Source organism: Leopardus geoffroyi, chromosome C2 (assembly GCF_018350155.1).
Source record: "Leopardus geoffroyi isolate Oge1 chromosome C2, O.geoffroyi_Oge1_pat1.0, whole genome shotgun sequence".
Classification (NCBI taxonomy): domain Eukaryota; kingdom Metazoa; phylum Chordata; class Mammalia; order Carnivora; family Felidae; genus Leopardus; species Leopardus geoffroyi.
In genome coordinates, this window is record NC_059333.1 from 12,769,670 (window position 1) to 12,793,777 (window position 24,108).

General features: G+C 48.0%; 2 protein-coding genes and 1 pseudogene across 9 annotated transcripts in view; 1 reads left to right on the plus strand and 2 right to left on the minus strand.

Moving 5' to 3' along the window:
• Positions 1-3,182, minus strand: part of EVA1C (eva-1 homolog C) — a 78,361-nt gene extending 75,179 nt beyond the window's left edge. For 2 of the 5 annotated variants that reach the window (XM_045436858.1, XM_045436855.1), the window contains exon 1: positions 1,842-3,164. In XM_045436858.1, coding sequence (XP_045292814.1) covers positions 1,842-2,001 — 160 coding nt within the window. In that variant the 5' untranslated portion in view covers positions 2,002-3,164. Of the gene's footprint in view, positions 1-1,841 lie in introns of all 5 variants that reach the window. The other 3 variants (XM_045436854.1, XM_045436857.1, XM_045436859.1) reach the window with 3 other exon arrangements.
• Positions 3,183-10,364: 7,182 nt separating this feature from the next.
• LOC123576045 lies at positions 10,365-14,656 on the minus strand (annotated as a pseudogene).
• A 3,715-nt stretch (positions 14,657-18,371) lies between these two features.
• Positions 18,372-24,108, plus strand: part of URB1 (URB1 ribosome biogenesis homolog) — an 86,589-nt gene continuing 80,852 nt past the window's right edge. For 3 of the 4 annotated variants that reach the window (XR_006701068.1, XM_045436861.1, XM_045436863.1), the window contains exons 1-4: positions 18,407-18,662; positions 21,641-21,780; positions 22,625-22,776; positions 23,741-23,873. Coding sequence is in view for 3 of the 4 variants with exons in the window: in XM_045436861.1 (XP_045292817.1) it covers positions 18,521-18,662; positions 21,641-21,780; positions 22,625-22,776; positions 23,741-23,873 (567 nt within the window). In the remaining variant the exon portion in view is untranslated. Of the gene's footprint in view, positions 18,663-21,640; positions 21,781-22,624; positions 22,777-23,740; positions 23,874-24,108 lie in introns of all 4 variants that reach the window. The other variant, XM_045436862.1, reaches the window with a different exon arrangement.

Consider the following 24,108-nt stretch of genomic DNA (forward strand, 5'->3'; position numbering starts at 1 on the left):
GGGGGCTACTTGTGGATGGACCTGGCATTATCACCACCTACTGCGGACTCAACGAGTTTTCAACCCTGGAATTCAAGTTCACACCGAAAGCAGAAGGAAATATTTTCCATCATTTGTATCATTTAGAAGAACATGTATCAAAATATCCATTTCCCTCGGGATATAGTCCCTCTGTGACAGCCAAAGCACTATAATGTACAATGTAATATACAGAATATAGACAATTCCTAATGTGGGTGATAACCTGCAGGCTGCCGGGAGTATTGCAACTGCTTCACTAAAGACAGTGTCTATAATCTGTGAAAACAATATAATGGTCACACCGCGATTTACCTAAAGCGCTATTTTTTCAGTTGCAATGATGTCACACACGCAAAAAGGGCTTGTCAGCTTTCAATTCTTTCCTTACTAGTCAGAGCTACAGGGTGGCTGAATCAGAATTGCTCTCCATAGCTGAAATCAGCAAATACAAAACTTTTCTAGCAGCCAAGAAAGTTCTATTACCACCAAAAAAAAAAAAAAAAAAAAAAGTCAATAGCACTTGAAAAGCATTTCCCTTGCATATTTACCACAGCATTCTGACCCTGTGGTGCTCGATTTTAAGGACCACGGTTTGCTTGCCAAATAGGCATATCTTGGCTTCCTTCACTAGGTAGAAACACTGCCTTGATATTAAATATTCAAAGCAAAGAACCTCTGACCCAAGGGCTCTCAGCTAACAATGACATTCTCTGTAAGTAAACTAGAAACCCAACTCAGCTTCTGGTTTGCCAGTGTTCTCTGCCATGTATTAGTCTACTGCAGGACAGGGTGAGCAGTGACTCCGTTTACCATGATTGGATTGCAAAAGTCCCTGCAGGCAAAAGCCTAAACTTGGCAGAAGATCCCTGGAGAAGGGCGGGGGGGGGGGGTGGAGTGGGGTTCAGAGCTGCCTCCTGGGGTGGGCAGGGGCTGGGAAAGGGTGAAGGCATCCAGCCTCACCAGAGGGAGACCCAGGTCTGTTACAACTGTAAGGACTTTGTTACTCTAAGCAAGTGCAGCGGTAACATAAGAATGTGGCTCCTACAACCATCATCAACACAGAAACTTCTCTCACTTTGTGGTGCCACACCTACAGCCCCAGAACTGAGATAAGCTGTGGGAGCTTTGGTCTGAGTCTCCCAGAAGAAAAGCCTCACCGTTTACTGGGAGGAGAAAAGCATTTTTGTTAAGAAGCCTGGGACTGGAGGGTGGAGGGCAGGTACCATCTGGCAGTAAAGACCCAGAGTCTCCGTTCTGTACATTTCTCCTCATCCCGCACACAGACCTCCTGCCCGGCTGGCTTCCCATCCCTGCCTGCCGGCGCAGACTTCAGGTCAGATGTCCCCAGGACTAGTGTCCTTACATGGGCACCCTGGAGGCTGGCTGGGGCGCACCCGGGCTACCCGGGTTTGCGAGTGGCAAACCAAGTGAAACTCCTCCGATCACAACACGTGTATTTCACAGCGCTGGGTGCGGCACAGGGCACAGCTTAAGGGGCCTCCAGGGGACACACATCCTTCAGAGGCGGGAACCTGATGCTGGGACCCGATGCAGGGAGTTTGACGAGATAAACACCGGGGCGAGAAACTCGAAATGTTACCCATCCTTCCTTGGGGAGGGGAGGGACTCCTCTGCCATCGCTCCACACGGAGCCACCTCTGCCAAGGGCTCACACCAGGCAAGAAAACTGGCTATGAGCGTGCCTCCACTTCAATCCAACCCGTCTGTGCTCCCTCGGGAGGCTGCCCCCAGCCGAGGTATCACCTGAGCGCACCGCAGCGCGGCGCCGGGGGCGCAGGACGAGGGAGGGCGCTTCTTACCAGAGAAGTCCGTGAGCGCTGAGATCTCTTTGGAACAGACCAGGACAGTGCAGTAGAAGAGGCGCAGGAGCTGCCCGGGAGGCTCTACCTGCCTGCGGAGTCCAGGATGCTGCGCGGGCTGCGGCGCGGGCGGCGGGCGCGCATGGCCCGGCAGAAGCATGGTGCCCGGCGCGATCCAGCGCGGGCGCGGGCCGGGGGCTCGATGGGGGTCCCTGGGCGGAGGGCAGCGTCACATGGCGAAGCGAGTCAGTGGCCAGCGGCTCCGTGGCCCCCCGCCACCTCCCGCTCAGGCTGCCAGAGCCTCTTCCCGGCGCAGGCCGGTACCGGCTCCCCAGCAAAGGGGAGGGGGCGGAGAAGTGGGGCGGGGCGAGGAGCCCCGGGAAGGATCCGCGTAGTTTCCCCGAGAGGAAATCTCCGCTGCCGCCCCGCGGGAGGAAACCGGTGGGGGTGGGTGGGGGTGGGGGGGTGTTGGCGAAGGGAAAGTGCAGCCTTAGCGCGCCCGGCGGGCTGCGGAGGCCGGTCCCTGGCGAGCTGCCCGCCGCGGAGGGCGCCCCCAACAGCGCGCCGAGGGCCGCGCAACTTGAGCGCCTTCCACGCCTGGGTCCCCGCCCCGGAGACGGCCCGGCACCCCTGGCCCGGCCCGCGCTGGCCAGGTGCCAGCCTCGCCCTGGCTGCCGGAGGAGCGCGGCCGGTGCCCGTGACGCACTTCGGAGCCAGCGCCGCGGGTTGAGCCCAGGAGCCCCCGGGGCGGGGCCGAGGCAGGGGCCGCGAGAAGGTGGGGTCTTGGAGGTGTGTGACTACAGCACCGACGTCCCTGCGACCTGCTGCGCGCCTCGCAGTAGAATCACCAAGCACGCACAGTTCTCCCCATTTCTTGGAAGAGGAGACTGAGACTCCGCGCTTTGCCGGAGCTAACGCAGCCAGGACGCGAACGAGTGGGCGAGCGCGGGGTTGGGGGAGGGGGGGTTCAAAATGGGTCAGAAGACTCCAGAGCCGGTTTCTTTCTTCTGGTTGGGACTGTGCGCTTCCTTTGGGTACTGGTTGTCCGCAGCGCTCAGAGGATCTGACACTGGCCGGGCATAAATAGCCACCGAGCGCTAATAATTGGGCTTTGTTTTAAAATGGGCCACCGCATCTTTCTGAACCTCTCGATTACGCGCAGTGTGACCCAGGCCCAGCCCGTGGGCGAGGAACGGGTTGTGTGGCCGGGACTCGGGTACATAGAGGACAAGTGCGTGGGAAGGCATGTGGACTCGTGGCTTCGCGCGGGGTACGGGTACCTGGGGCTCCAGCGACCCAAACCCCCTCGGACAGGCCAGTAGACGCGGGAGGCAGGGAGGAGGGCTGGGCGGGCGGGCGCTCGGCACAAAGTGTTCCCGAACACCGCGGGGAGGCCCTGCCAAGTTCTCGGCGGGCCTGACGCGGAAACGTAGATAATGAGGCCCAAGGGCGGGACCAGGCGCACTGCCCCAGCGGGCTCCCAGATGCGCTGTGAGGGCCGCACGGTACGGCGGCGGGGAGGCCTGGAGAGAGAAAACCAAGACGCGCTGATCTACCCGTGGGACCCTCGTAGAGATACGCGAAAGGATCCGGGGGCGGGGCTGGGTGACTGGAGTCCCACAGTGCTCCAGCAGGAGCAAGGTCAGAGGACTTGGTATTTATTTCCCTCCCCTTCCTGCCTGCCCGGAGGCGGGGTGGCAAATGCTAAACCTCCGTATACGTTCAGGGGGACCCACTCTACTAGGCACGATGAGTTTCAAATTCTACATTAAAATACTCAGCCTTCTTGGGGTGCCTGCCTGGCTCAGTCGGTAGAGCATGTAACTCCTGGTCTCCGGGTTGTGAGTTTGAGCCCCACGATGGGTGTGGCGACTACTTAAATTTTTTTTTTTTTTTTAATATTTTCAAAAAAGGACTCAACCTTCTCAATAACTTTTGGCCGTAACTATTAGTGTGCACGTTCTAGGTTGGGGAAACTGAGGTGGGAAGGTAGGTAGGGATGCATAGCACTTAGCAGCCACCCTGTAAGTCACGTTTGCTCAATACCCAGGTCCCTCATATAGTTTCCATACCATCTGTTCACCCATCTGGTTGGGTATGAGCTGGTGTGTGCTGGGGAAGCTGGCACAGGAAGAGAACCTGGCTCCCACAGAGCTGGGGGGCTGCCCCCACTGTCTTGTAGGCATAAACTGGCTTTCCAGATGCCAGTGTGCGCTCTCTTACTAACTGTGCACCCCCAGGTTTCCTTCTCTGTAAAGTCTCAGACTTGTGATGCTTTAATTAGTTGGTACAGGTGACATGGGTAAGACAGGGCCTGGAACGAGTAAATGCTCAGTCCATATTAGTCATTATTGCAGACAGGAAGACAGTGATTGGACAATCAGGAGCTAAAAGAGGCCAGGGAACAAAAGAGGCGGAGCCGAGTGGGAGGGAGGGAGGTGTTAGGGGCTTTTTAAATTAAAAAAAAAAAAAAAGTTTTATTGAAGTATAGTTGACATAGCATGTTTTGTTAGTTTCAGGGGCACAACATAGTGATTGGACAATAAAAGGGGCCAGGATGTGTGAAATCCAAAAGGAGCATGGCTCCGTAGAAGAATGGAGAAAAGTTTAGAGGGAACCGGGCAGAGATGAGAGGGCGGACATGGTGAGGCGGACAGGTTGTTGGCAGCCAGAGCTCAGGGATCCAGAGACTTTGGTGAGCACTTCCATTTTTCCCCCAAGCCCTTGTGAGCATTGCCATCGGTACCGTAAGCCACCAAAAAGTTGTTAGCCGGTGAGGGAGGTGACCAGGTGTGCGTTGGGAAAACATTGGGCCGGCTGCTGAGTGCCCCTGGACTGGAGGAGTCAAAAGTGGGTCCGTGGATTTTTATACCCCAAAGAAGTGAAAACAGGACTCAAACAGGTTCTTGTAAGCCACCATTCACTGCAGCATTATTCACAATAGCCCAGAGGCGGAGGCAACCCTAGTGTCCATCATCAGATGAATGGATAAAGAAAATGTGGAATAGTATTCAACCATAAAGTGGAATGAGCTCTGGCACCTGCTACAACATGGATGAACCTTGAAAACATTATGCCAGGTGAACTAAGCCAGACGCAAGATGATAAACATTGTATGATTCCACTTACGGGAAATAGCTAGAAAAGGCAAATTCACAGAGACAAAGTAGAGGTTCCTAGGAACTGGGAGAAGGCAGAATGGAGAGTTAGTGCTTCATGGGTACAGAGCTGTTGTTTGTCGTGATGAAAGAGCTCTGGAAATACATAGTGGTGATGGTTGCACAACATTGTGAATGTAATTAACGCCACTGAATGGTACACTTCAAATGGCAAATTCTATAGGTTTTTCCAACTTCAAAAAACTAACAACGTATTCCAAAAACCATCAAAACTGTGTGCTTTAAATGGGTGAGTTGTATGGTGTGTGAATTATATCTCCGTAAGGCTGTTGTTGTTGTTGTTGTTTTCAAATCTAACAAGAACATCAGAGTTGGTCCGAGAGGGATGGCCGGGGGGAAGTGTCGCCAGGAGGCTATGGCTGTGCTTTGGGCTGGGGCTTTGAGGGCGCAGAGAGAAGGGGCAAGTGGCCAAATTGGAAAGGCATTGGGAGGGGGTGGATAGTGTTGGATGACCAGGCGGCTGTGGGACACGGGATGAGGGACCCTGAAGAGAAACTCCAGCTGCCCTCGGCTTTGCCCTTAAGCTGCTTGCTGTTAAGCCAGACTGTAGTCCTAATCTGATCTCTTTAAGGATTTTGGAAGCTTGGATGCCTGGGTGGCTCAGTCGGCTAAGTAGCCAACTCTTTATTTTAGCTCAGGTCATGACCTCACAGTTTGTGGGTTCGAGCCCTCCATCGGGCTCTGTGCTGACACCGTGGAGCCTGCTTGGGATGCTGTCTCTCCCTCTCTCTCTCTTTCCCTCCCCCTTCTCAAAATAGATAAATAAACTTGAAAAAGAAGAATTTTGGAATCTCGCAAGAAAATCAAAGAATTCCATTTATCTTCCTCTCTGGACTCCACACTTCCAAGTCCCTTTATGCCCCGAACCAAATGGAAACCAGTTACTGCCTATGCCCATTCCCTCTCTGTAAATATCGTACAAACACCTCAACCCTGGGGCACCGTATAAACTCTAAGGACAGGAAGATGGGAAGAAAGCACGCACTTCAAAGACAAGGCAACTCTTGTAAAAATCAACCTGGGGCATGAAGAGCAACCTTTCCACCAAGATAATTTTCCCCTGAACTCTTTCTCCTATGATGGAATTTTAAAAATCACAAGTAATTACAGCCACTTGGGTAATTCAGCACTACTGAGGGAGCTGGAATCAAAGCAAATGTAGTCCAAGGAGAATGAGCCAAACAACAGTGCTCCTTAAATGTCAATACTCACAGCAGCCCTTTGAGATACGTACTAACCAGGACCAACTGCGTCATTTACTGGTCTAATGCAAAATGAAAGCGAGGGCTTCGTATTCAAAAATAATTAAGAGTTTCAAGATAGTGATAGCAGAGCATTAAGACAAACATGGGTGGGGGGCACGTGGGTGACTCAGTCTGTTAAGCATCTGACTCTTGGTTTTGGCTCAGGTCGTGACCTCACGGTCTGTGGGTTCAAGCCCTGCGTCAGGCTCTGCGCTGACAGTGCGGTCAGTGCGGAGCCCGCTTGGGAGTCTCTCTCTCTTTCAAAATAAATAAATAAACATTAAAAGAAACCTACAAAGACACAGAAAGCAGGGATGGATGCTGGTATGGAGTAAGAGTGTTCCTTTCTATGCCATGGCACCATTGGATAGTCTTGACCCTCCTTGCATGCATGTGAGAACTGCCTCTGCACCTGCCACATTTATTCTGGGTGAAAGCACCTGTGCAGGACATTGTAAGTTCCGTGCCTTTTTTCTTCTTCTTCTTGTGAAGCAATCCTGCCCCTTCTTTCCAGCTCTAAGGAACATTCCTATTTTCCTTCCTTTGGAGGCCCTGGCTACTTCCCTCTCCACGGAGGCAAGCCTATTTTGGAGGCTGTTTGTGTGCTGTGTGCTCAGACTCCAGTCCTGAGCCTGACCTCTCTCCTGGGCCATCAAGGTAAGGCTTTGGGCTTTCAACAAAGACAGGCTGTAGCCGTCCTCAGAAGACATAAGCCACCATTTGTCAGCCTCAAAGAAACCAACCTTTCAGCTCAGCAGAGTCAGGCCGAATGTTGTCCAGAGCTAAAAAGCCTTATTTTTAGAAAGCAACAAATGGTGGTTTGTTTATAGAGCTGGCACCAAAGAGCCACATCAATAGCAAAGAGCCTGCTCACTAAAACTGAAAGCTTGGGGGTGCACTAGGAAGGTTGTGTAGGGAATGTTTGGGCCCAGAAGCCTGTGGAAGGAGGCCTTTAAGAATATGTGCGCAGAACTGATGTCTGTATGACAGTCCATTCAAAGTCAAAGGCATCAAGGGCAATAATGTCTACATTGCCATGCCTGGAGGCATTTAACCTCCCTGCCTTCATTGTTCCACATCTGCAAAATGAAAAGCTTGGACCATAAAGTCCATTGTGGCTCCATTGAAAGCCACATAGCCTATTTAAATTAGATGTGGAATTTCAGAAAATTGGGCTAAGTCTATACTGATTCCTTGACATTCCTTGATGTTTTCTCAAATACATATTTTCGTTCATTTTTTTTTTTTTTGTATATGCTGTTTGTTTCTATGTGAATCATATTTTTTCTCTTTCTTAAGAAAAGCAGCACAAGCAAACTTCTGGGGGTTCTTGGAGCATTGTGGATGATTGGTTGGAATCTGATCCGTGGGAGTTTTCAGGGTGAAAATTCCCAAACATGCAAAGCGGTAAACTCAGTTCCTGAAGGGGAGCAGACCCTTCCCCCGCAAGATGTGAAGGTGCTGGGTTCCCCAGGAAGCTCTAACTTTCCTGCTGCCTTTTAGCAAGCCCTACAGGAAGCCAGATCTGCCTGAGAGAGACCCTAGTCTGCTCCAGGGACCCCTAACCGCCTCTCCACCTTCTTGTCTCCTCCTCCCTTCCCTGTTGGGGACCAGGCACCCTCCCTCCCCAGCTCTCTGCCATCAGAAAGGAAAGTGTACTGATAGAAGGAAACTGTAGTATGCTGGAAAGAAGCACATAAACTAAGCTTGCCCTGCAGGCTGGCACAACCTAAGGCAATGGTGAATTGTATGGGTTTTGTGTTCGGAGTTTGCGCACACAGGTTCGAATCCTAGCTCTGCCAGTATGGACTCTAGCGGAAGGTGGTGCCGTTTAGAGCTAATGTAGCTGAAAGACTAATCAGAGTAGAGGCCTCATAGGTGGTAGCCGTGATAATAAGTGTAACCGTTTCAGGGACTTAGTGAATTATTATTTATTGAGCAGAAGACAGTGTTTGATTCCCATTTGAACCCCTGGGAATGTCTTCGTGATCAAATATACTTTTCCTTCTTAGACTATAATTAAAACGTTTTCCAACTTGTTCCTTTCAATAACAGTGCCCCTGGTCCCCTGGTGGGACCCCGGGATGGGTTTAATTAGCAGAATTTAGTTTTCCTTTTCTTGTGAACTGACTAGGACACTCTCCCCAATCCTGGTTTTTGACTATGCCCTTCTTCCCCCCACCTCTGATCCACTCTGTCAGTCTCCTCAGGCTTGGCTCACCTCCTCACCCTCTTCCTCTGCCTGGAAGTGTCCCTGTTCCCAACCCTCTGTGATACACCCGAGTTCTTGGGACCGGGCTTTCCTTCAAAATGGCAGCCAAATCTGACACCAGCTCTTCAAAGCGTCAAAGGTCTGACACCGTAGATATAGATATAAATATACTTAGATAGATATTACTTTCGTGGCGATAAAACGCACATGACATAAAATTTAACGTCTTAACCATTTTGTAAGTGCAAAGTTCAGTGACATCAAGTACGTTCACAAGGTTGTGAAACCGTCTCTCCCTCCATCTCCAGAACTCTCCATCTTGCAACCCTGAGACTCCGTTCCCATTAAATACTAACTCCCCATCCCCCCCGCCCCCCTCTCCAGGGCCTGACAACCACGATTCTACTTTCTGTCTTTAGGAGTTTGACTAATTCAGATGCTCGTATAAGTAGAATCATACAGCATTTGTCCCTTTTGTGACTGGTCTATTTCACGTAGCAGTATGTCCTCAAGATTCATCCGTGCCTTAGCATGTGTCAGCATTTCCTTCTTTCTCATGGCTGAGGAACATTCCATCGTATGTATGTACCACATTACCACCTCTAGTGACATCGTCTCTCCCCTAAAGGAGAAAAGGGGATGGTCGGTTTCCCCCTTGGTCAACAGCAGTAAAAACCCTTCAGCAAAAGTCTCAGGGAGGTGAGGGATTGGCCGGGAGGCCCAGGACTGTTGCACAGGCTCCGGGAAAGGAGAAAGCTGGAGCTTCGGGAGGTTCAATTACCGCTTGCCAAAGAAATGCCACCAGGAACTGTCAATGACGCCCTCTGTAGGCGAGAATCTTAATTTTTTCTTAGTAATGGTGACAAGAGCCCATGAACTCCAAAAATAAATTTTTTTATTGTGGCAAAATACACATCACACAACATTTACATTTTAGCCATTTTTAAAGGTATAGTTTAGTGGTATTAAGCACTATGACTTCTATCCACCTCCAGAACTTTTTCATTCTCCAAAACTGTGAGATACTATACACGTTAAACACGAACTCCCCATTTTCCCTCCCCTCAGTCCTTGGCAATTCCCATTCTACTTTCTGTGCCTAATGCTTTGACGACTCTAGGTAGCCCATATGAGTGGAATCATACGATATTTGCCCTTTTGTGACTCGCTTATTTCACTTAGTATAGTGTCTTCAACGTTCATCCATGTTGTAGCAAATGTCGGAACTTCTCTCCTTTTTGATGTGGACTAATATTCCATTATATGGACATATCACATTTTGTTTATCCAGTCATCTATCCATGGAACTTAGGTGGCTTACACCACATTGGTTACTGTGAATAATGAACATGGGTATAAAAAAAAAATGGTTTTAATTTAAATTATCATTCCCAAGAAAAAGGGTAAAGCTACCAAAAGGAAAACAAACACAAGTCCATTGACAGGAATTCAGAATCAACAAAAGTGATTTCCAATTAAGGGTATAGAGCAGAGATTCCAGAACTTTTTCAGTTCATGGTGTCCTGAGTGTCTCAGTGATTTTGCATAGAGCCTCTAGGTCAAAACAAACAAAAATCTGAACTGCTCTGTTTGTTAAGTAGCTAGATCCAAACTTAATAAGTATTTATGTTCCAACAATTAAGCAGTTGTTTGAAAAAACACACATTTATTGAAAGAAAATGTTTTGTTTTTGTTTTTGAGAGAAAGAAGTGTGAGCAGGGGAGAGGGGCAGAGGGAGAGAGGGAGAATCTTAAGCAGGCTCCACGCTCAGCACAGAGTTCGACGTGGGGCTTGATCCCACGATTGTGAGATCATGACCTGAGCTGAAATCAAGAGTCTTCTGCTTAACCGACTGAGCCACCCAGGTGCCCCCCCCCCCAAAAAAATCCATTTTTATTTTGTTCTTATCTAACCACCATTATTTACTAGTGAGGTATGTTCACCTGTTGGGTATGTCACTAACTCTCCAACCTTGAAATCAGATTGGACACTGCCATCTTTATTTTCTGCCCTATGTTGTTTTTTCTCAGTACTTGCTTTTTATCAAAATTGGGCGCTTCACTGACTGAGCCACGCAGGTACCCCTAGCACCAAATTTAAATGGCTAAGTGGGACAAACAGTTCTGAGACTGTTCTCCCATCGCTGATTAATTTAGGGGTGGTATGTATTCAGGTTTGTATTCATTTAGCCTTCTGAATGTTCTGGGCAGACTTGGTGACCTTGCCAGTTCCGGCAGCCTTCTTGGCCACTGCTTTGATGGCACCCACATCACCGTCTCTCTCATGTCAGGAACAGCAAAATAACGCAGAGGAGGGTAGTCAGAGAAGCTCTCAACACACATGCATTTGTCAGCAATCATATCAACAACGGCTGCATCACCAGATTTCAAGATTTTGGAGCCATCTTCCAGCTTTTTCCCTGAACAGCCATCAATCGCCTTCAGCTCAGCACATTCACAAAGCAGTGGGAGCTATGTGACCATCCAGCACAGGTGTGTAGCCAGCACTGATTTGGCCTCGATGGTTCAGGATAGTCACCTGGGTCACACCACCAGCTGCTTAGATTGGTGGGTCATTTTTGCTGTCATCAGTGAGGTTGCCATGATGAACATTTTTGACAGACACGTCCTTGGCATTGAAGTCCCTGTTGTCCCTGGGAAGAGCTCCTGGCAAAGCTTCATGGCGCATTTCAACACACTTGACTTCAGCTGTAATGTTGACTGGAGCAAAGGTGACCGACCTCCATCTCAGGTTCGAGAACACCAGACTCCACTAGGTCCACGGGGACAGTACCAGCACCTCCAATTTTGTGGACATCCTGGAGGGGCAGACAAAAGAGCTTGCCAGTTGGATGAGTTGTGGCAGACGCAATACAGAATTTCCGGCAGCGTGTTTCCACGGTCATTGCCATCTTTGGGGGTGACTTTCCACCCCTCGAACCGAGGCATGTTAGCACTTGCCTCCAGCACATTGTCACCATTCCAACCAGAAATTGGCACCGAGGCTACCGTGTCGGGGTTATAGCCAACTTTTTAAATGTAGGTGCTGACTTCCTTAGCGATTTCCACATGCCTCTTCTGGCTGAAGAAATTCACCTTGTTAACACGGACAATTAGTTGCATCACGCCCAGTGTGTAAGCCCGAGGGCACGCTCTCAGATCTGCCCGTTCTTGGAGATAACTGCTTCAAATTCACCGACACAGCAACAATCGGGACCCCACAGTCAGCTCGAGATGTGCTGCGATCACGTTTTTGATAAAGTCTCTGTGTCCTGGGACATCAACGCTGGTCACGTAATACTTGTCTCCAGTTTCTGTGGAGAGCTATCAGTGGTGATACCAACTCAGGTTCAGCTTTCAGTTTATCCAAGACCCAGGCACCTTGAAGGGCCTCTTTCCCATCTCAGCAACCTCCTTTTCAATTCTTCAACGATTCTTTGGTTGATCCCACCACATGTGTAGATCAGATGGCCAGTAGTGGTGGACTTGCCTGAATCTACACGTCCAATGATGACCCTGCTGATAGGAATCTTTCCCTTCCCACTTGGCTGAGATTCAGCGGTGGTTTCCACCACACCTCTGTTCTGGTGGCCAACCCGTGACAAAAAAGGGGTGTCATCGTCACCATGCACCAAGTTGCTATATATGCATAGGCATAGGTCTTTGTTTTGGATAAACTTTCTATGTTGGAATATTCTCGATTTACAGAAAAGTTGAAAAGAGAAGGATTCTGTATACTCTCACCCAGTTCCCTCTAATATCTGTATTTTTCACACTTCTACGATACGTTCGATAAAACTAAGAACCCACATGCATACACTGCTATTAACTAAACTCCCGCCTTTATTTGTAGTTCACCAGCTTTTCTCTCAGGGTCTTTTCTCTGTTCCAGAGCCAGCCCAGGGTATCACGTGCTTTTAGTTATCGTATCTCCTGAATCTCATCTGATCTCTGACAATTTCCAAATCTTTCCTTGTTTCTCATGGCCTTGACAGTTTGAAAGAGCACAGGTGATGTATTTTTTAGACTGTCCTTCAATTTAGATTTATTTGACATCTTTCATGTGACAGGGCTGGGTTATGGGTTTGGGGAAAGAGACTGTGAAGGTGATGTCCTTCTCATCATATCACAGCAAGGGGACAAGATAGCAACAGAACTTATCACTGGTGATGTTAGCCTTGATCACGCAGTTAAGGTAGTGTTTACCATGTTTCTCCACAATAAAGCACCAATTTCCCTCTTTCCTAATCTAATCTTTGGAAGTTACTCAGTACGTCTACACTGGTGGAGGTGGAGGGAGAGTGTGAATTAAGCTCCATTTCTTGGAACAGGGAGTATCTACGTATATTATTTGGATTACTTGTATAAGAAAGATGTGTAAGGAAACTTGGTTTGTAAGGAAGATTTTCTCCCCAATTAGTTTATTTTTGCAATCATTTTTATATCATTTTATATTATTATTTTTTTTAATTTTTTTTTTCAACGTTTATTTATTTTTGGGACAGAGAGAGACAGAGCATGAACGGGGGAGGGGCAGAGAGAGAGGGAGACACAGAATCGGAAACAGGCTCCAGGCTCTGAGCCATCAGCCCAGAGCCCGACGCGGGGCTCGAACTCGCGGACCGCGAAATCGTGACCTGGCTGAAGTCGGACGCTTAACCGACTGCGCCACCCAGGCGCCCCTATATCATTTTATATTATATAGACTTATGTACATTTATTTTATACCTTAGGTGATAATCGAATACTATATTCATTATTTAGTCACTCATATTATTTTATTGGGAATTATTTCCAACTGGTTCCTGTGTCCCTCTGACGTATTCCCTCTCCCTTGCTATTTTTTATTCTCCAGCATTTTGTACTTTATGGTACTACAAGATGCTCCAGGCTTATTTTGTGTGTGCTCTGTCCCAGCCTTAGAATCAGCCACTTCTCCAAGGAGTCATGGTTCCTTTTATTTGATAATGGTATTCAAACCCAAGTTCCGGGCACTGGGTATGCTAATTACTACCGGCCCCTTCAGTGAACAGAACTAAAAAATATGCGTATGTACCAACCCAGGTAGAATGCACCCATATACTTATTTCAGTATCTATCCATCTCTGTTTACAGTAAGCTAAACATGAGATCATACTGATGTCTCTAACTCTAATCCAGTCCTACAGGGTTCATTAGCCCAACCTTCTCGATTATAGGTAACTTTCCTTTCCAGTAGTTGGAAGCGTGGCCCACATCTTCTCCCATCCATTTACTGATTTCCTCAACCCCAGGATACATGAAAAGCAGTTTCAGAGTTGTTAACCCATATCGCCGTAACACGGGTCTGTTTTTGAGTCTATATTCTGTTCCACTGGGCTATTTGTCTAGTCTTTTACCATTCCCTGTAGAATTTGATTATTAAAACTTTGACATATGTCTTCATACATGATAAGGAAGATCTCCTTATTCTTTTTGGCTTAGCCATTCACAGACCTTTATCTTCCCGTACAAAGTAATCATGATTTTTTGAGTTTCCTAATTTTGATTGAAATGGCAATGGCTTTATAGTTTGATTTAGGAAGAGTTAACAAATTTGCAACATGAAGACTTTCTTCTACAGACACAGCATGTCTCTTTATTTAGTCAAATCTTTTACAATGTTCTCCTTAAACATGCTGTGCACTCTTTTTTATTTTTATTTTTTTAATTTTTATTTATTTATTTATTTTTTTAAATTTTTTTTCAACGTTTATTTATTTTTGGGACAGAGAGAGACAGAGCATGAACGGGGGAGGGGCAGAGAGAGAGGGAGACACAGAATCGGAAACGGGCTCCAGGCTCTGAGCCATCAGCCCAGAGCCCGACGCGGGGCTCGAACTCGCGGACCGCGAAATCGTGACCTGGCTGAAGTCGGACGCTTAACCGACTGCGCCACCCAGGCGCCCCTGTGCACTCTTTTTTAGTTTAATTCTGAGATAATTTACTGGTTTCCCCCACTCCCCTTCGTGAATGGGGTCTTGTTTTCTATTACATTTTTAAATTAGCTACTGCTAAAGTAGAGGGGACGATACTGACTTGGTAATTTAATCTCATATCTGACAACCTTGTGAAACTCTAGTTACTATTTCTGTTGAATATTCTAACTAGATGACAGTTTTATGTCTTTTCATTCTTTCATCTCTTTTTTGTCTTACGTCATCTCATCACCCAAGACCTTTAGTAATAGACAGTAGCATAAACAGTGGGTATCCCTATCTTTCCTATTGTCCCCCGTCACAATTCAAGTGCATCTACAGTTTTTCCATTACGCCTGATGATTGCTGCAGGCTTTGGGACATAGAGCCTTTATCAAGTTTTTTCTATTCCTAGTTTTATGTGAATTTAATAAATCATAGATTTTTTTCAAAAAATAGATTTCAAAAAACCTTTTTTTTTCCCAAAACAATATGCCTTTTCCCATCTATTGAGATAATAACTTGTTTTTCTGCTTTATTTTTTTTTTTATTTTTTTTTTTTACTTTTTTTTTTTTTTTTTTTTTTTTTTCAGCGTTTATTTATTTTTTGGACAGAGAGAGACAGAGCATGAACGGGGGAGGGGCAGAGAGAGAGGGAGACACAGAATCGGAAACAGGCTCCAGGCTCTGAGCCATCAGCCCAGAGCCTGACGCGGGGCTCGAACTCACGGACCGCGAGATCGTGACCTGGCTGAAGTCGGACGCTTAACCGACTGCGCCACCCAGGCGCCCCTTGTTTTTCTGCTTTAATCCATTAATGTGGTTAATGACAGACATGATATTAAACCATCCTTGTATTTCTTTTTTTTTTTCAATTTAAAAAAATGTTTATTCATTTTTGAGAGACAGAGAGACAGAGTGTGAGCGGGGGAGGGGCAGAGAGAGAGAGGGAGACACAGAATCTGAAGCAGGCTCTGAGCTGTCAGCACAGAGCCTGAAGCAGGGCTCGAACTCACAAACCGTGAGATCATGACCTGAGCAGAAGGCAGATGCTTAACTGATTGAGCCACCCAGGTGTCCCTTGTTTTTTTAAGTACAGTGTTGGTTCAGGTTGGCTAATATGTTACTTACGCGTATGTATGTCCACAAGTGAGATTAGCCCATCATTTTCTCACTTTGTGTTACCCTTAGCTAGTTTTGTATTTAAGTTCTATTAGCCTCAAAAAAGATACTGGGATACTTTCCTTTTCTTTTGTTTTATGGAGCAAACTGAATAAGATAAAGATTATCTGTTTCCTAAAAGATTGGTAGAATTTACCTAAAAATTATCTGTACCTCGAGAAAGGCTTGATTCTCATGTCATTTTATTTAATGATTGTTGGTCTATTCAAAATTTCTGGTGCCTTTTGTGCCAGTTTTGGTACATTTGCTTTTTCTAGAAATGTATCCATTTTTTTTTTAGTTGTGAAAGTTTTGGGGATAGGTGTTTCTAATATTCTTTATTATTTAAAATCCTGCCAGTTTTGCTTACTTAATCTAAAAAACAAAAACAAATAGCTTTTGGTTTCTGGATATTCTTTAGTTTAGTGTTTGTTTTTTTAAATTCTCTTTGTAATTGATTTCTCTCATCTTTGCTTCTTTTCCCTTCTTCTATCTTTGGGTTGTTTCTGTTGTACTTTTTCCAATTCTTCATTTGAACGTGTATTATTAGCTCATTTGTTTTCAATTTTTCTTGACTTCTGACAAAAATATTTTAAGCTATAAATTTTCCTCTAAGAACTGTGTCCCGCAGATTTTGCTGTATAAAGTGTTCCTTTTGTTGCATTCCAAATCTTTCATGATTTTCCAGATGCTTTCCAAGGATTACTTAGTAGATTTTTTCTCCCTCCCAGCCTTATGGGATTTAAAAACAACAACAACAACAAAAAAAAACTATCTTCTTATTATCAAGGTTAAATTTTATTGCTTGGTGGCTAGAGAACATGGCCTGTAAATGTTGATTTTTTAAAAAATTTATGGGGGCCTCTTTTGTGGCCTAGAACATGGTCAATTTTATGTCTTTCAATGTTATTTCAAAAGAACATATATTCTCTATTCATGGGTATAAAGTTCTATTACTATCAACATGAATATATTGTTGTTACTCAAATTTTCTATATTTTCTAAAATTTCTGTGTAATGAGAAGACGGTAGGTAGACCAGTCTCCATAATACCCTTGAAATTATCATTTGATATTTTATTCTCTAAGTTGGGTGTGGATTTTGCTACATTTTGCTGTTCAAAGAATAGGGCCGTCAGTTCAATAACCCTGTATTTTGATTGGTCTAGTCTAAGATTCTGGTCATTGACATAACACATGTTTATTGAGAACATGGCTCTTGTACCAGGATCAGTGCAGACTTCCTGAGTGGATTTGGAAGTATATTTTTAAAAATTGAGGGGCACCTGGATGTCTCAGTTGGTTAAGTGTCTGACTCTTGATCTTGACTCAGGTCATGATCTCACCGGTCATGAGATCAACTCCTGCACTGGGCTCTGTGCTGACAGTGCAGAGCTTGCTTGAGATTATCTCTCTCCGTTCTCTCTGCCCCTCCTCCCATTGGCGCCCACTCTCTCTCCAAATAAATAAATAAATAAACTTTTAAAAAAAGGCAATAAAGGAAAATAGAGGAGGGTGAGAAGAAGGGGAGTGAAAGATGGATAGGAAGAGCCCACATGAAAGGAAAGTATGAGTCATGTGAGGTCTGGGCAGAGTTTCAGAAGAAACAGCAAGTGCAATAGCCCCATAAAGGATACCAGCTTAGAATGTCATGGGGGCAGTGGTGTTTATCTTTAACAGAGTAGAGTGTTCTTCGGGACAAATAAAGCCCTTTCTCTCCATGAAGCCCTTTAATATAGAAAGCCATGTCCCTACTTGGAAGTGTACTACTTGAAAGTTTGGTAAGCCTGATACATGAACGAGTGGGCTTAGGGATCTGGCATCAGTGACTCATGGCACTAGGCTGACTGAGCCTGAAGCATCCATCCACACACTTCTGAGCCACTTTAAGTTTTTACTTACTCATTTAAACCTCTACTTTACTGCAAAGCATTTAATTCGGCTCTCAAGTCATTGACATCTCACAAGAACGCAGAACTTTTTGTCCCTCGTCAAAGCAGTTTTTCATACACAATGTATCACTTTCTCAGCTCAGGACAGCCCCAAAGATTAGGTAGGGCTGGCTCTGCTGGCTCCATTGCAAGGACGGGAACTTGGATGTGGAAGCCGCTGCACTGTTCACGAAGGGTTTTCACAGAAGTTACGTCTCTCCTCGCACCTGCTTGGCCAGAAGGGCTCACGTCCTCCCATTAGTTTGGGGAAGCCTGGGATGGAGGCCAGTGTGGGGCGACATCCCACCAGACAAGCCGGTCTGGTTCGGGCTGTGAGACAAGGTGAGGTCAGAGTTAAGGGCACCTGCACGATCCTCGGCCCCGGTGCCAGAGGAAGACCTCCCGCTCAAGCCCGCCTGGCATTTAGCCAGGGGCAGTCACCCTCCCGGCCAACCCGAAGGCCCTTAAATAGGGAAAGCATCGAAGCCCGTTGTTTGACAAGAGAGTTCTTCTACCGGCAGGGTCAGGGCGCCCCAGGTCGAGAACTGATCGGACTGTGCAGCCGCTTAGCACCGGAGCTCGTGCCCCCAGGGAATGGAGAACCCGGGGGCTCCACCCGCCAAGACCCTCGAGAGAGCCGCTGGGGGCAGGAGGCCTCCTCCTCACTGTGGCAGGGCGGTGTCGGTTCGTCCTAAGAAGCGAGCGAGCCAGCGTGAACAACAGAAACAGGAGAAACCTCGGGGTTCGGCGCCTGCAGCACCTCCCCGAACGGGGTCTAGCTTCCCGGCCGCCCGCCCCGGTTCAGGCCCCGCCCCGCCCCAGGGCACGCCCCTTCCGCCGGCCCTGTTCGCACAGGCCCGCCCCGACCTCCCACTGAGGCCCCGCCCCTTCCGCCGGTCCCGCCCCTTCCTGCGCACGTGTGGGCACCTGGCACGCAGAGGTGGTACCCCGCTGTCCGCGCGTCCTCTTGCCGGGTTTCCTGGTGTGTAGATCCCGGCGCGCCCCTGCCCTCTCGGCCATGGGGGTCCCCAAGAGGAAGGCCGCGGGCGGCCAGGACAGCACGGCTCTCCGCGCGGGCGCAGCCAAGCGGGCCCGCTCCGAAGAGCTCACGGGCGTGCGCTTCAAGGCTGAGCTGCGGGGTCCGCAGGGCGCGGAGCCGGGTGAGTGCGGGGCTGGCCGGGGCGGGGAGCACGTGCGGGCGAGGCGGGTCGCGGCCGCGTGCCAGGCTCAGCCCTCCTCTGTGCATTGTTCGGTCCCGGAGTCTCAGAGCCGGGCCTTCCGGTTAGCAGACGGGAAACCGTGGCCCCGGTGCTCGGGCGACCAGGGTCCCGGGCGGCCGGGGCCGCTGTAGGGCCGCGCGCTGCACTGTCTTGCCCTGGGCTGTCAGCTGGTGGAATCTGCCTTGCTCGGTCGTGACAGTTCTACGCGACTGCACTCCTCCTTTGGCCGGGCGGCATTCCTTAGCAACCTCTAAAACCTCTATTGCAATTGTCAGAGAAGCATATATGTATACTTGCTGAGTCCCAACTGTGAGTCAGTTCGGGGCCGTTCATTGAGACAGTTTGCTGGTTCTGTGGCCTTCAGCGCTATTTTCAAGAGCTTTGAGCCCCCAACACTCACGCTGATCCGATGACATGTAATAAACTACCGCATGAAGCATCCCAGGGACTGGTCAGTTGACCAATATGGAACTGGTCTAGTCACTGGACTAGTGACCAATACGGAACAGATTCTGTAATTTCACTTTCTGAAAAGTGTGATCATGCTTCACAACCTCGTGTAATCCATTGGAAAAGTATGTAGGTTAGGAGGAAAAAAATGCAATTGAATTTTTAAAAGAAATTTAAGGTTTTTATTTATTTTTGAGGGACAGAGAAACAGTGCGAGCACGGGAGAGGCAGAAAGAGAGGAAGACACAGAATCTGAAACAGGCTCCAGGCTCCGAGCTGTCAGCACAGAGCCCATCTCGGAGCTCAAACCCACTAACTGTGAGATCATGACCTGAGCCGAAGTCGGACGCTTAAGTGACTGAGCCACTCCTGAGCCACCCAGGAGCCCCAACAATTGAGTATGCTAGTATGTGAGAGCACTGGTAGTGTGTCAAAATAGAAGTGACAGCATTTCTCCCTGGTTAAAGAGATTATTAAGTTGATGGCCAGGATAGCCCCACTTAACAATTTGTCCTCCCATAAATTGTGTTTTTAAACATTTGATGCCTGCAACTGCCAGCCAGTGCTTTGAAGATGAGACCTGCTTTAGCTCAGAGTGCTACATTTCAGTCATTCGTTCATTTCTGCGTTATTTACTAGGGGCTGTGATGTGCTAGAGAGAAAATGGTGAGTAAAAAATCAGACCTGGGCCTTGCCATTCTGGAGCACATGAATAGTGAGGTGGAGAAGGCAGGTGTCAATGAATATAATTACATATGAAGAGTTCCAAGTACCGGTCCTCCAAAGGAGAGGTACATAGGGCCTTCAGTCCTCAGACCTAATCTGGGGGATCAAAGAGGTCTCCCCAGAGGGAGTGGCTTTTCAGCGGAGTTGTAGGTTGGGGTAGGGACAGGGACAGGAACCATTCTGGCAGAAGAAAGAGCATGCTTAATGATTTGAAAGATTGTATTCATGTACGTGTTCACGGTTTTGCCCAGGCAGCTCCTTGGCATTCAGGTGCTGCATTTGAACAGGTCTCAGAAGGAAACTCGGGTTGACGGACAGTGGGTACAGATGAGGTAGTTGGAAGACGCGGTGAAGCTGAAGTCAGTGGGTGAAAGTGTGAATCCGTTGTATGAGATTGTGTTGAATTTGTGTTTGAATCTGGTCTCTCTCTTGGATTCTGTCTCCCTTTCGATGTGTTCTCATAGCTTCCTGTGATGCGATCTCCTGACAGATCAGAGAAGTAGAATTGACAGATGTTGGGGGTTTTGATTTCATCCAGGCATTAGGAAAGGTTTTTTGTTGTTATTTTTGTGTTGTCTTTTTACGTAGCTTTATTGACATACGATTGACATAACTGATGTAAGTTTAACATGTACGATGACAGGTGCCTGGGTGGCTCAGTCAGTTAAACATCCCACTCGTGGTTTTGGCTCAAGTCATGACCTCACGGTTCGTGAAATTGAGCCCTGTGTCGGGCTCTGCGCTGACAGCGTGGAGCCTGCTGGGGATTCTCTCTCCCCCTCTTTATCTGCTCCTCCATCGCGCGTGCTCTCTCCTTCTCTCTCAAAATAGAAAAACTTGAAAAGATGTACAGTGAGATGATGACACACATATACTGTGAAATGATTACCACAGTAAGCTTCAAGTATATACTACAGTACTGTTAATTACAGTCACCATGCTGTACATTAGATCCCCAGAACTTACTCATCTTTCTCATTATTTTTTTTCTCTTAAGCAAACTCTGGCCGCAGTGTGGGGCTCAGACTCTCCACCCCCAGATCAAGGGTCGCATGCGCTACCTACTGAGCCAGCCGGGTGCCCCAGAATGTACTCATGTTTATAGCTGAAAGTCTGTACGCTTTGACTGACATCTCCCCATTTCTCCCACCCCCCCAATCCCTGGCCACCATTCTGCTCTCTGTTTGTATGAGTTTGGCTCTTTTAGGTTCCACCTATAAGTAGAACATACAGCGTTTGTCTTTCTCTGACTTACTTCACTCTGTGCCCTCAAAGGTCCATACGTGTTGCAAAAGGCAGAGTTCCTTCTCTCTTCTGGCTGAATAATATATATACACTTAGATACAGATCAGCTGCGCCACATTTTCGTTATCTGTTCTCTGATTTTACCCCCTTCATGGAGGTGAGTGTATGGCTTCAGGGTTAGATTGGTCTAGACCCAGAGGGTGCCCAGGAGTGGATCGATGTCAGCGGTGGGGAGGATCCCTGCCCCTAGAAGGCTTGGCTCTAAAGCTCTTCCTTTGAAAGTTGTTCCCCTTTACCTCAGTGGAGATAGAGAAGAGGCCATGTCAGAACTCTGGATGGCCCCGTCTCCGCATTGCTGCCGTGTTCTCCCTCCGGGTGAGCGACACCTCCAGCCGCCTGGATGCTTCTGCTGGAAATCTTCCTCTGTTGCAGCCGCGGCTGTGATTGTTGCTAAGGAGACCATCCCTGTTAACATTTGAACGTGACTCTTATTTCAGCCTTGGAAGCATTTGTCGCTGCTGCCAAGAAGCTACCGAGGGAAGACGTGTATGATGTTGTGGAAGGGTACATAAAGATTTCGGTTGAATGTGCAGAGATTTTCCAGCTCCTGAGCGGGGAGAAGCGGCCGGAAAGTGAAGTATGTCATTCCTCACCTGGCTTGCTGAAGAGAAGACAAAGTTCACACCACTATGGTGTTGAGCTTGAGGGAGAGAAATGTGATAGAAATTTCCAGAACATTATCACCTTTCTATAGAAGACTATGTTTTGTTCCTGTGTCATAGGAATACATCCGATTTTGCATCATGACTTTTTAAAGCATGTGAATGGAAAGTGCTAACTTCATGTTAGTGAATGATACCAGAGAGAAGGACCATAGACCCTTAATCGCAATGCACTTGGTTTTGCCATGGTTTGTTTTTAAGCAATCTCTGCACCCAACCTGGGGCTCAGACTTGTAACCCCAAGATCAAGAGTCGCATGCTCCACCAACTGAGCCAGCCAGGCGCCCCCTTGACATGGTTGGTTTGTTTTGACAAAAGGGAAATAGGTAGAAACCGCATGTCATAGTTGCACACACATATTGAGTTGAGACTTGTGGTTCCAGAGAAGTTCAGAATTCGGGATATTTATGAACCTGTTGAAATCTCAGGGTTATTGCTGTAAGACTGTCGACCTGAATATCCCCAGAGCAGGGAGGTCCAGTCATGAGTAGAGATCGCTCTTTTCATTTCATTTTGTGTAATTATAAGCAGGGAAGAGTTCTCCACTTAGCTGGACCGTGGGAGCAGGACTAATTCCAGAATTGGGGGTCTGCCGAGCAGCCTGTGAAGCTGTCACCTTCCTGCCTTTGGCTCAGGATCTGAGCAGGCCTGTCATGCACGTTGAAGGTTTTAAATGACTGGCTAGGACAGGAGGAGCGTATGTATAGGGGAAAAACAGAAATGAGCTGATTCATAAGCATTTTAATTCTGTCTTTGCAGACGCTATTAATATTTCAAGTTTTTGAGGCCATACTGTTGCGGACAGCGAGCGACCTTTCCCATTTTCATGTTGTGGGAACCAACATCGTGAAAAAGCTGCTGAACAGCCACATGAAGCTCATCTGTGAGTCCCTGTATGCCTCGGGCTACAGGTAAGTTGCCCGCTGTTATGTGGCAAGACCAGCCGTGGGCTCGGTCTGCGTTCAGCTCTCTGGGAGTGCTCTTGACCTTCCTTCCCTCGTAAAGCCATGGCTCTGCCTCTGCTTCCCCTGGGGCCAGCCCCTCACGCCGTAGACTCCTACCACGCGTCCTTGTCACGCCTGTGCTGCTGTTCTTTTTGCTGTTACGGGAACACTCTGGACATTCTTTACATTTCCTGCCCTTCTGCCCTAGCGGCTCTTTGTGGTCACCGCAGTCTCCCTCCCTCTCTCCTTCAGGACCCTGTGGTCCAGAAGTGTCATCTCAGGGAGGCCTTGCTCCACTGTCCTCCATTTGCTGTCACTTTCTGTCCTTTTAGCTGGCAGGCGGAAGTATCCATTTGCAGGTCTATTCGTGCAGCCAGACATTTGACGTAACGTCCTAGGTCCGTCTGTTGGCTGTCCACTTCCCTTTGCTGGAATGCAAGGTGCGTGCAGGCGGGGGCCTTGAGTGTCGTATGAGATGCTGTCTTCCAGCACCTCGAACGGGGCCTGGGGTGTGGTAGGCACGCAGTCAACCACGGGTTTTGGGGGGCAGTGGAACCGAAAGGCAGCTGAGAGCTTGCTTTTGGAGACGCCCGCTCCGAAGACATCTTCTGTGCCCTCAGTGGCGGGGACGAGCCGCGGGTCTCCCAGTTACGTGACGAGCTAGTGGGGAGAGACCTTGCCATCTTCTTTGTGTCTCACATTTTGTATTCTTGGATCCTCTTCAGACTCCGTTTTTAAGCTTTATTTGGAGATTGTGTCAAGTTTTGGTTTTGGGTGTTTTTGTTTTTGTTTTTTTAAGCATGCCTGCCTATCTGTTTCCTTCCTTTTTCTGACTTGGGGACAGCAGACCGCACAGCCCGGAGCGCACTTGGCTTTGCAGTGAAGTGGCTTTGTGCTTCTGCTCTTCCTCACGTGCCTGATGTTCCCACAGGATGGCTCGAGCCTGTCTCAACCTGATGGCCGCCATGGTGACCCAGGGTCCTGAGGCCGCCAGGGACGTCTGCAGCCATTTTGATTTGAATAAAAAGACCTTGTACACCCTGGCGACCAAGAGGGATTCAAAGGTGAGGAGCTCCCAGCGTCTTGTACCTCCCGTGTGTTTCCTTGCTCTCTGGAGGGCCGTAGCAGTTTGTTTCTTGTCCTTTCTTGGACCTTGGTCTTCATGTGGGCGGAGTAGAAGGCCTGTATGTGTGGCAGAGCCTGGATGACAGGGACATCTGAGGACGGCTTCTCTGGGGGCTCAGCATCGCCGTGCCCTCCTGGCCCGTGAGGATGACATAGCTCGTGAGCGTCTTCACA